This window comes from Micromesistius poutassou (genome assembly GCF_964030765.1).
Source record: "Micromesistius poutassou genome assembly, contig: SCAFFOLD_6109, whole genome shotgun sequence".
NCBI lineage: Eukaryota > Metazoa > Chordata > Actinopteri > Gadiformes > Gadidae > Micromesistius > Micromesistius poutassou.
Window position 1 is genome coordinate 1 of NW_028178547.1, and position 12481 is coordinate 12481.

At 43.4% G+C, this 12481-nt stretch overlaps 2 protein-coding genes across 2 annotated transcripts; both read right to left on the reverse strand.

The window, feature by feature from the left end:
• Positions 1 to 55: 55 nt before the first annotated feature.
• Positions 56 to 2009, reverse strand: LOC311373578 (zinc finger protein RFP-like). The gene is made up of 2 exons (XM_084490313.1): positions 1906 to 2009; positions 56 to 1808 (listed from the first exon to the last, which is right to left on the reverse strand). The coding sequence occupies exon 2, from the start codon at positions 1805 to 1807 to the stop codon at positions 188 to 190; it is 1620 nt and encodes a 539-aa protein (XP_084346439.1). The 5' UTR covers position 1808; positions 1906 to 2009; the 3' UTR covers positions 56 to 187.
• A 7363-nt stretch (positions 2010 to 9372) lies between these two features.
• LOC311373579 (E3 ubiquitin-protein ligase TRIM39-like) lies at positions 9373 to 11438 on the reverse strand. Its single transcript, XM_084490314.1, has one exon. It carries the CDS (start codon positions 11403 to 11405, stop codon positions 9786 to 9788), a length of 1620 nt encoding a protein of 539 aa, XP_084346440.1. The 5' UTR covers positions 11406 to 11438; the 3' UTR covers positions 9373 to 9785.
• Positions 11439 to 12481: the final 1043 nt, after the last annotated feature.

Here is a 12481-nt window from a genome sequence, read left to right on the forward strand (position 1 = left end):
CTACATAACTGAAACCATTTGCAATACTATAGAAACAAAAAAAAGGGAGAAAACACATAGAAGAATATAGTGGAATATAATCATTTACAATGGGCTATATTTATAATAAACAGGGTTATTTTGGTAAATAACAGCACAACATTAATGCAACATTATATGGTTGTTTGTTTTAATATCAATCAGTGTCTTAGTCTGTTTGATTGACAGCTGAGATGATCAGGGGGGCAGAGCTTCTACCAAAAGATACATTTAAATTGAAACCGAGGAGTGGATAGAGAGGCGAACGAAAGGTGCAGCCAGTAGCAGAGTAAATATGAACCTTGGCTTCCACATCATGGAAGGAGACCAGACCCTCATTATAATCAACAAACACCCCCACCTTCTGGAGCTTAGCTCTCTGAGGGAGACGGACAGCAGTTTCAGCATTAAATACAAATGTAAACATGTCTAATGTTATCACCCAGAATCCATTCTTAGGGGTCAATGTGGTGTTTGTTTTACTGTCCCCTCCTAAAGACCAAAAGGTTTTTTTTTGGGCCACTCCTAAACACCAGCCATTCTTGTTTTTAACCTGGACCTCAAAGTAAAATCTCCTTGAGGAGAAGCTCTGCCTCGTGAGAACAAGTGGATGATATTTAAATCTCATAAAGTTGTCTGGGAGTTTCTTCACTACACCTCCATCATGTACTTGTTTCCCATCCTCAGACAGGATGAGACTGGGATAAGCTGTATCAGGATCCAGAGTCACATCTACTTCATACTGCTGGACCCTCTTCAGTTCAGCAGGACCACGCAGCTTCTTCAGTGTCTCCTCCAGCTGATCCAGGGATCTCCTCAATGTATCTACGTATGACTGAGGACGGACCTCCACCCTCGTCCAGTCCCTGGTGGGTGTAGGATCCTTCAGGGATCTGAAGGCCTGGAGGAAGTGGAGGTGGTCTTTAGTGTGTGAGAGCTGCGTCATCTCTGAGCTTCTATTGGTCAGATCTTCTATTTCCTGCTCCAGCTCTTTGATTAGGTCTTCAGCTTGTTTCTCTGTGGATTTCAGTTTCTCTTCAACCGTTTGGTTGAAATCATCCCGGCACTTCTCAACACAGCGTATCATGGCAGTGAGGACTTGCAAACCACCGGCTAGCTCTCTGTCTGCGTCTTTCTTGCTCAATTCTACTGTGTCTTTGATCTCCTTAATCTTTAGTTTTCTCTCCTGGATCATCTCCTCTATCTTCCCCAGCTGGGCCGTCTTCACTTCATATTCCTCCTTTAGAGGTACAACAGGATGGGACCTGTGGTCACCCTCTGTGCAGAACTGACACACACACACCTGTTCAGTCCTGCAGAAGAGCTCCAGAAGTCGTTCATGTTTCTTACACATCCTGTCTTCCAGACGGTCCATAGGCTCGACCAGCTGATGTTTCTTCAGGCCTCTGACTCTCTGATGTGGCTCCAGGTGGGTGTGGCAGTAAGAGATAAGACACACTAGGCAGGACTTCACAGCCTTCAGCTGGGTCCCAGTACAGACGTCACAGTGAACTTCTGCTGATTCAACAAAAGGCTGCTCTTTTACTCGTACAGACGTTTTAAACTGAGCGGCCAGCTCTGATAAGAGGGTATTGACCCTCCAATCAGGTCTAGTGTTGAAAAGCTCGTTGCAAACAGGACATTTGTACTGGACCTGTTCATCCCAGAACTTTGTAATACATGTTCTGCAGAAGTTGTGTCCACATGGTGTAGAAACTGGGCTGCTGAACACATCCAGACAGATGGAACATGAAAAGTTCTCTTCGGACCAGGAAGTTGCAGAGGCCATCCTAGACACAGATTACAAGGTTTATGTATTCCATTATTTTTCTTATTACGTAACAGGAAGAGAGGTTTTAACTTATCTCAAAGGTTTGCTGTACTCACCTTGTTGTTGTTTCTGTGTCAGACTATTTGTTCCAAAATGTGTTTTATGTTCCTCCTGAAAGAGAGAACTGCTTTCCCGTCGAGTGGTTTCTATGAACCTTAGGTTTCGTTTCCTCAACATGACGTCCTCTCCTCTCCTCCCCTAACACCTGGCTCCTCCCCTAACTCCGCCCTAACGGACATGCAGTTCCCTGACGTCTCAGCTTTCACACTCTGACTTTAACCCTTAATCACCACAATGTGTGTCGTTTTGCTCAGGCTCTCTTTTAAATCACAGTTAAAAAAAAAAAAAAGTGTGAAAGCTCTGAAAGGTCAGGGAACTGCTTGTCTGTGGGGGCGGGGCCAGTGGTTAGGGGAGGACAGAGGGGGAGAGGGATGGAGGGGGAAAGGGACGGAGGGGGAGAGGGACGGAGGGACAGAGAGGGAGAGGGACAGAGGGGGAGGGGGGCGGAGAGGGAGAGGGACGGAGGGGGAGAGGGGCGGAGAGGGAGTGGGACGGAGGGGGAGAGGAACGGAGGGGGAGAGGGACGGAGCACTCCAAGAGACACACGCGCTTGTTGCTGTCAGCCTGTGTTTCACTCAGGGGAAAAATGTCAAAAAGACAATGAAGTTTGCTTAACTTTTTCAAATACGCTGGCCAGTCAGATCCCAAACAAGCAAAAATTGCTTCCGCCGATGAAGAATGTGGAGACCAGGGTGGACAGGATGAGGCCCCTTGGTTCTATGAGCCAAAGGTTGAGCCTGACTTCCCTTCTCTGAGGAGGGGAGGTCTGAGGTCTGCAGTCTGACCCTTTTGGCTGTGTTGATAGAATCGTTAAATGTGTCTTCATCCATCATCAAGTGTTTTTCTCGATGATATAAAAATAAAATGCTAATAAAATACAAATAGGAATACTCTTAACTGGGAGGGGCTCAATGTGACGCAATGCCATTTGAAATGTCCACGATTTGGTGCACGATTATAACAAACATAATTGCGATTTTATTTTGAAATCAACAGATTTTCGATTTGAATAATACTCATACAAAGTCAGATTTATTCTTATAATTGTTAATTGTTTTTTTTTTAATACATTTATTATTATTACTGACATTTTCTCAATAAGTTAATTTAAGATTTTAATTAATATGTGCTTAATAGCGCAGCCCTTAATTAAAATGTGGCCCATTGTTGGTTACAAGCTCTTCTGGAAGCCCAAAACCACTCACACACACAGACAAACACGCGGCCAAGGCTGAGAAGTCATCTCTCTTACGACGTCACAATGAGCTGCAGAAAGTTATTTTTTCTAAGAATCTTTAATGTTTGCATGACAACTGTTGCACTCATATCAAAGCTGCTTCTGATCAAGAGACATCGCTCAATGATTCCCCTTTGATTAATAATAAGCTTCTTCAGTCTTTGTGTTGTTTCTGCAAGGAAAGAACAGTTCAGTTTGATCCAGTAGGAAACAAAGGTACTTGCGCAATCCCTCACAAACTGGGTTGAGTGCAATATTTGTCCAATGTAATGACACTTTTATTATGTCCTCACTTTCAATAAAATAGTAAATGTATTTTGTGTATGTTAATAAAATATTTAGGCTGGGTTGCACCAACGTGGTTTAACTTAATCCTAGTTACACGTCTCAATTTTTGAGGTTTATACCAGTAAGAACTAGCTAGCACCTAACAACCAACTAGCAAACTGATTTAAGTAGCAGCTAGAACCTAACCATGAATTCAACTTCCAGACAGAGGGGGTCTATCCAGTGAATACATCCAGCCATGTTGTCAGTAACACTACAATACTCTGATTTAAACCTCCTCCGGGGGTGGTTTAAATAAAACTGCTAATCCAAGTTTATCCTGGGTTTAAAATTACTGGTGCAACAGACTTGCATTTAATCTAGGTTTAAGTGGGAAATTAAACTGGGATTACCTGGGGTTTAAATTTAACCTGAGTTTCATTTAAACAGAATTTAAACCATGTTTAAAGTTTGGTGCAACACGGTTAACAGTTAAACCTTGATTTAATCCAGTTTAAGAGTTAATCCATGTTGGTGCAACCCAGCCTTAGTCTTGCTTATCTGACATAAAACCGCACTGTAAAAGCATGAAGTGAGGCAGCAGTACCTCTGCCGCACTCAAGGGGCGTATGACTTCACAAGTATGCTTTGCTCCACTGTTGCTCCTCTTGGCAATAATCTCCATTGAGTCGGGGAGACTTGTAAAACAAGTAAGATTTTCATTTAAAAAAAAAACTTTCATAACAGAGATTTTTGTCCAGAAGGATTGGAGGAGAATGGACTTAATTTACAAGTAAAGGTGTATACACTTATGCATACACTGCAGTATCCTTCTATTTGTATTGAAGGAGTGTGTACTATGTAATAAACCTGGAATGTGAGGTCAGATTGTTGTGGCTAGAGGGGCATGATCTACAACCCAAGCAGCACAACAAAGGTAGAAACAATCTTTACTAAATATAATTAATGCAGCTACCACACATGTCAGACTGGGTCAGGTTCATGAAGTCCTCAAACCCAAATATTGTCCGCTTAAGTGAATAACCCACCACAGCAAAGTATATGTCCTAACACGGCACACAGGGAACCCCACAAGAATCAGGCAATGCAACAGCTATCGCACCCACACCATAATACGTCAAAGCTATACACACCACCCCCATAGGGCACTGCACATGTTCACAATGCAATAACAAGCCACACCAAAGACGCAATCAGACTAGACTACATCAGGGTTCGGTGCATCATTAACCCTCCCAACTCAATCATGAAGTGGTTAGACTGTGAGGTTAAAAACAGGTTACACACACACACACACACACACACAATAGACTCTAGAGGTTTAAAACTTAACTCTCCCGGGATACGAGACCCTCCCCCGGGGTCGAGGCTTTGGTGCTGGTAGGCAAACGGGAGAAGGGAGACGCCAGTCCAGCACTCGTGAGGCCTCCGATCAGTAGCGGAACCGGAGAACCTCTAGCTGGGAAGCCGCACCGCCTACGCACTCCTATTCCCCGGCCCTATCTATAGTTAGCCCCCTGAGCTGTCTTCACCGCCGGCAGCCTTAATAGCATGCGAACGGCACCGACCCCAAACCTTGAGTGCAGCTCGGCGTTAGCGACAACACGTCACTTCCCAGATTCACTCACCTGTCGCTGTGCTCTTCCTTTAAAACGCATCAATAATCACCCTCACCTGCTCACCTGCTCAACCAATAGTAATTGTGGAATTGCGATGGCAAATTAAGAACAATTGTACAGTGAGGACATGAATCAAATCAATCTTAAATTGACAAAGAAAATAAACAATATGGGGCTAGACTGCACTAATAGGGAGGTTAGTGTAGTTATGCATTAAACAAGTGAAGAGTCACAACATATGTTGACAAATTAAAACCATTACACAGGAACCAATTCGAAACAACTCAACTCAATGTTCTTCAGTACTGAAATGTACCTACTCACAGCAAGCTAAGGTGACACACAAAAAATCACACAAGCAGTATGGATATTTTGCCCCTCTGTCTCCCCTTTAACACAGCTGACAGACCCACAAGAAAGATAATTGAAAATGGCTCATTCTAGTGATTAGTTAAAGCAGCGGTTCCCAAACTTTTTTTCCTGCGCACCCCCTTCTACGTCCCAACAGGGTTGGCGCACCCCCAATCCCCACTTCAAATAGAAGGAAAAAAAAACGCAACAAAGCTTGGTTTTATCGCCATATAAAGACTCATGTTTAATCATGCGCAAATAACCAGAACATGCATGACAATAACAACATCAACAAATATCCAACAAATAGGACAGCCAAGGGACATGACTGACGTTGTGTGCAAGATCTGCTCATGTGTGATCCGCGCAATAGATGGGCAGACGACCGATCTACATGACCACTTTATGCGCCTCGCAGAAGTTAATAGAAATGATGACAAACAAAATATCACAGAGCATAGAACAGGATTGTGAACGTTTACAATGTCTCATGACAATTTACATTCTGGTGCTCATGTGTGATCCGCGCAAAAGACGGGTCGATGACCCGACAACTGTTGCGTGTGCGCCACACATGAGTTAATAGAAATGATGATAAACAAAATGTCACAGAGCATAGAGCAGGATTGTGAACGTTTACAATGTCTCATGTCAATTTACAATCTGCAAAATGTGTCTGTCTTGGCCGACTTACTTTTTTTAGTTACGATATTGATGCTGCGTGCCTCCTGTTTGCAACAGAATTTGTTTAAGATATAAAACCATTTAATTTAACACACATGCACTAAAACAGATATTTTAGTTTTTTTTTATATATTTGGAAACGAAAATTGAAAAGTGAGGCGCCGGGGGGGACGCCTCATCACGATGGTGGCTCTCCATCGTGATGTCGGTCAGCCATCACGCATCGGCACAACCCTAATCATAACACAACGGTTAGAAAATAGGTTGGAAATTAGAACGACATTACATTAAATTAAATTGCAATGAAGTTACAAACAATCCACAACAGAGAATAGGCTCCGAAACAGATAAAATAAATAAAAACGAGGTAATATTACACCAGACCGCCATTACATTTTTCATCTCGCGCACCCCCTGGTAGCAGCTCGCGTACCCCTGGGGGTGCGCGTACCACACTTTTGGAATCCCTGAGTTAAAGGCACACTAACATCTAATAAGACTGGGAAATACAGTGGATGGTCCTTCTAGTAGTGTCCTTGTTTAGGGCGTTCCAAGATTTAAGATCAGGGCGAAAATAAGTGTACTGAAAGGACCCGGATGGTGTACTCAAAGCGGTCAAACCGCGAAGTGTGGATCAATGCACTTTTCGTACTCAACCGCAGCTATCTTAGCTACGTAGCGAAAGAGGGCGGTGCCAGGCTGAGCCAACGTCGGCACATTTTCCACGTAGCCCATTAATGGTGTCATTTTGTCGTTTTTATATAGCTTTTTATAGCTACTATGCATTAAGAGTTGCCCGTTCAAAGTGGGATGTTTATTGCGGGGGAGAAGCCACAGTGGAAGTCAATCCTAATTTCCAGTTAGCACCATGGAGTATTCGATTTGGAACGACACTGACATCTGAAAATCTGTGCACTTAGTGGGTGCGCATAGTGTACTACGTTTAAGTGTACTCATGGAAGTATGGATATTGGAACACAGCATTGCTCTCCAGCCGATCGATAAGAAACCTGTAGGTTTTCTTTATCCCCTTTCCCCTCATGCTCCTTACACGCACACACCCACACTGGCTGTAGTTTATACCTTATCATGCGATAAAATGCGAAATGAGAATCATGTCTCACAATATTAAATAAATAGTCTAATTAGATGTAATACACAATGGGGCTTACGATATACTATGTAAATATGTTATAGGCTACAGTGTGTGTCAGGAACAGGGGCGCCTTAATAGCACTTGAGGCCCCTGGGCTATGGACATTTCAGGCCCCTTCCCCACCGCCAATCGCACAATCAATTTCTCAACAGATGCGGAAAAGTCACAGTCTTTATTTGGACAGTTTTTCGTTAATTTTGCCCAGTACGACTTCACCTGCTGATTGATGCAATCGCCCCAGACTCCAGGGTCGTTACTGTAGGGGTTTGATCCACCTGCCAGTGTATCAGGCTCTTGCTGCTTGTCTACGTCTCCCTCAGGAGCCTCTCCTTCTCTTAGCTCCGGATCTCCCGTCCCCACCTCAGCTGCATCCCTGTCCTCCACCTCTTCCTCAAAAGCATAGCTGTTTGTAACGACTGTTGCCTCACGATTGTCTCCTGCTGTCTTACTGGTCTCGTTCTCCTCCTTCCCAATAATAGTGAACAAACACAGATAGTCACCGTCAAGGGCGAGGCAATAATAGTTAGCTATGGCTACCACCTGTCACTATCAGCCCAGCTAGCTGCTAGCTGTATAGGCTCTGTCACAAGGAGTTCTTGCTGTGCAGCTAAAGGCACAATCGTAGTAGCTTTTCACATACTAGTGTAGAGATATCTGATTTTCGACTGGACGGGGCAATATTTACATGAAAATATAATGAATGAATGACGATGTAGCTACTACATTATGAACAGAATCTTGATCCTAAAGCCTTAGCCTACCTTGTCCTCAAGACTATCCTCATTAGTGCTGGTAGTGGCACTGTTAATGTCCTCTGATAGTTAGCAGAAAAAATCTTTAACTTTTGGTTAACTTTCGTAAAATAATTTAGCCTGTATATTTTTCTTTCTTTTCTTAGCTCCTCTCCGATGTGACTCTTGTCTTTCTCGCCGTAGCTAGAATTACGTCCTCCGACCGGCTCAACCGTTTCGTTTGTTCTCCTACTCGACTTCTAGAACGTTGGGATTCAAATTTATTTTTGTTACATTTTGTTTAGATAAGGCTTTGTTTAGATAAGGGGGGGGGCTACCTCCACCTCCTCCAGCAGATGGCACTGTAAAGTAATGACCCCGTGAATACGGACGTTTATCATCATTATTTTTTTTTTCATTTTTAAATAAAAAATTGTATTCAAAAATAATATATCATTAAGAGGCCCCTGATTGGCCGAGGCCCGGTAAGCACGTGCATTAAGGCAAGGAACCAGTCGACGGAGCGAATGTCCACCGTTTGAAGGAGTAGTGCTTCCCCTGACGGTAGAAGTAGGCATTACACATCAGCCCAGCGATAACACTATCCAATATCGCCGACCTAAAATATGATAAGATAGAAACAGCTCAAGTAATACATTAAAGAACTTTTTTAAATATATTTATTAAATTATGATGGGGACTAAATCCGCCATTTCAAAAAGTCGTGGGTTCATGTCCCCAGCGTTTGAATGAAGTTACGTTTTGTTAAGTGCAGGACCTTAAAGAAAACCGTTTTTGGCGTAGTAGGCCTAGTCTATATTGGCTGGACTTTTAAGTGGCTACTTCTATATATGTTACGTATGGTTTGTGTGGCATAATGTGTGATAAAAACAGCTTATTTGTTAAACTATTTTATATTTATTAGGGGACACAAAGAACGTCCCGCCCCTCTGTCGTGACACCCGCTCCCGCCACTGGGTGTCGCTCATAACACTGATTATGGGACTGCTGCTGGTATGTGACAGGGCACAGGTAGTATAAAGTCAGATAATAATAAGATGAGAGGATGGAGAGGAGAGGGAAGTCAGGGTACTCACACACCTGGGGAGAATCTTTGAGAGCTTTGTGTAAGGTGGAACACATGTTGGGTTGTTGTATGGTGGAGATTAAAAGTTATTGACTGGCTCACCATGCTACAAACATGTGCAATTATTCTGTGCTTTGAATCGTTCCTTGAATCCCATCATCAATCCCTAGGGTTTTTAGGCCACACAGTTCTTTTTGTTTTACCCCACTGATAATATACCTAATCTACTAAATACACATTGTACTGAGATTGTACCAATTCCACAGAAAATTAACCTTTTCCACTGAATACATATTGCACTGAGAATGTACATGCTAACCCCATTTACTTTTTATTAAAATCAGAAAAGTGTACAGGCAATGTATTGTGTTGTCAAACATGATTCAAAATAATGAACAAATATAAGTATTCGGTTAAAAAACGATCGATAATGTTAGCAAAATTGATAATTCCCATTATCCCAATTATCCCAAACAAGACATTGAACATTATAGTATAGTTTTACCATAATTCCATAATGGGTTATATTATTTATAGTACAAAGTATTAATGGCTTATTTTATTTATCCTTTAAAATTAAATGACAGTGAATAGTCCCTCACCAAACATATGAATGTTGATGCGATATGAATGCAGTTCTCTCAGATCTCACATGGTATTCTTAATCAGGAAACAACATTCGTTGTTTGGGTTGTTTGGTTATTTTAGCATCAAACAAAAGTCCTAGTCTGTTTGATTGACAGGTGAGATGATCAATGGGGCAGAGTTTTTAAATTCATAATCATAGAAACCTGGGTAGAGAAATGGATAGAGAGGCTCTCTAAAGGTGCAGCCAGTAGCAGAGTAGATATGAACCCTGGCTTCTACCTCATAGAAGGAGACCAGACCCTCATCATAATCAACAAACACCCCCACCTTCTGGAGCTCAGCTCTCAGAGGGAGACGGACAGCAGGGATATCAGTAAATACCAACCCATCCTTGTTGAAGTAAAGAGTCCAGTAACCCTTCTCAGGGGTCAATATGATCGCACCTATCCTGTCGATGGACTCTCTGGCCACTCCTAAACACCATGCAGTCTTGTCTTTAACCTGGACCTCAAAGTAAAATCTCCTTGAGGAGAAGATTTTCCTCGAGAGAACACAAGGATAATGTGTAAATCTCTTACGGTTTTCTGGGAGTTTCTGCCTTACACCTCCATCATGTACTTGTTTCCCATCCTCAGATAGGATGAGCCAGGGACTAGCTGTATCAGGATCCAGAGTCACATCTACTTCATACTGCTGGACCCTCTTCAGTTCAGCATCACGCAGCTTCTTCATCTCCATGTTCAGTGTCTCCTCCAGCTGATCCAGGGATCTCCTCAAGGTCCCTGCGTATGACGGAGGACGGACCTCCACCGTCGTCCAGTCCCTGGTGTGTGGAAGATCCTTCAGGGATCTGAAGGCCTGGAGGAAGTGGAGGTGGTCTTTAGTGTCTGAGAGTGGCTTCACTTCTAAGCTTTTATTGGTCAGATCTTCTATTTCCTGCTCCAGCTCTTTGATGAGGCCTTCAGCTTGTTTCTCTATGGATTCCAGTTTCTCTTTAACCGTTTGGTTGAAGTCATCTCGGCACTTTTCAACACGGCGTATCAGAGCGCTGAGGACCTGCCCACCATCGGCTATTTCTCTGTCTGCGTCTTTCTTGCACAATTCTACTGTGCCTTTGATCTCCTTAATCTTTTGTTTTCTCTCCTGGATCATCTGCGGAACATCAGCCTCTATCTTCCCCAGCTGGGCCGTCTTCACTTCATATTCCTCCTTTAGAGGTACAACAGGATGGGACCTGTGGTCTGTCTCTGTGCAGGACTGACACACACACACCTGTTCAGTCCTGCAGAAGAGCTCCAGTAGTTGATTGTGTTTCTTACACACCCTGTCTTCCAGACGGTCCATAGGCTCGACCAGCTGATGTTTCTTCAGGCCTGCGACTCTCTGATGTGGCTCCAGGTGGGTTTGGCAGTAAGAGATCAGACACACTAGGCAGGACTTCACAGCCTTCAGCTGGGTCCCAGTACAGACGTCACAGGGAACTTCTGCTGATTCAACAAAAGACTCTTTTGCTCGTACAGACGTCTTAAACTGAGCAGTCATCTCTGATATGAAGGTATTGACCCGTAAATCAGGTCTAGTGCTGAAGAGCTCGTTGCAAAAAGGACATTTGTACTGGACTTTTTTATCCCAGAACTTTGTAACACAGGTTCTGCAGAAGTTGTGTCCACATGGTGTGGTAACTGGACTGCTGAACACATCCAGACAGATGGGACATGAAAAGTTCTCTTCAGACCAGGAAATAGCAGAGGCCATTCCTAGACACAGACGGCAAGGTTTATGGATTGAGCAATTCCATTATTTGTCTTATTAAGTAACAACGGGCAGAGAGGTTTTAACTTCTTTCAAAGTTGTGCTGTATAACTCACCTTATTCTCATTTCGGTCTGTCAGACTATTTGTTCCCAAATGCGTTTTGATTTCCTCCTGAAATAGAGAACTGCTTTCCCGTCAAGTGACTTTGGTTTCTCTGAACCCTCCTCCCCTAACACCTGACTCCGCCTGACAGACACACAGTTCCCTGACGTTTCAACTTTCACACACTTTGGGCACATTCATGCACTGCTACAAAAGACAAAACACAGAGAGCTGGTGCCAAATGAGAGATATTGTGGTGATTTAAAGTTGATTTGCCACTTTAACTGTGATTAAGAGCAATACAAAAACAATTGACATGACTTTGTCTGGGACTGGTATTTTCTCTAAAGCCTCTGCCTGTGTGCCCAGGTTATATGTGCTATTATGGTTGTTACTTAATATTGAGTTGACACTAGTAGTTAATCTCCCAGACTCTAACCACACTACCACACTACCACACTTGCAGACAAACCAGATCAACAAGTTCACTCTCCAGAGACAACACACAGATCACCAACGCAGAGAAAACATGGATGGATATCAGCACAGCTGTCCACAAAGGCAACTGCACCAAAGAGGTTCCCAGTACTAAACACTGCTGTGTATTGTCGCAGAATAATGCAAGACCAACAAAAGTTAGACTTGAAACGTCAACTACTTAGCATTGTATGTCCAAAACCTGTTAAGTCTGTAGAGGCAGACCCAAACGCAGACAGCGACAATGGAATTTAAGTGAATGAAAAGGGGTTTATTGTAGGGGTAAGGGGGGGATGAGAATGGAAAGGCGATGGCGGAGGACAGAGTTGAGCTGAGCAGGACAGTGGACGAGGGAGATGAGCAGGCAGGTGAACAGGCAGGTAGAAAAAGGTCACAGGAGAAACCAACCTTAGTGACCAAGTCAAGGAGCCGGTGCTATGGATCTAACCGCGGTGGTTGAAACAACGATCTGGGGATGAGTGAGTGAAGAACCAGGGG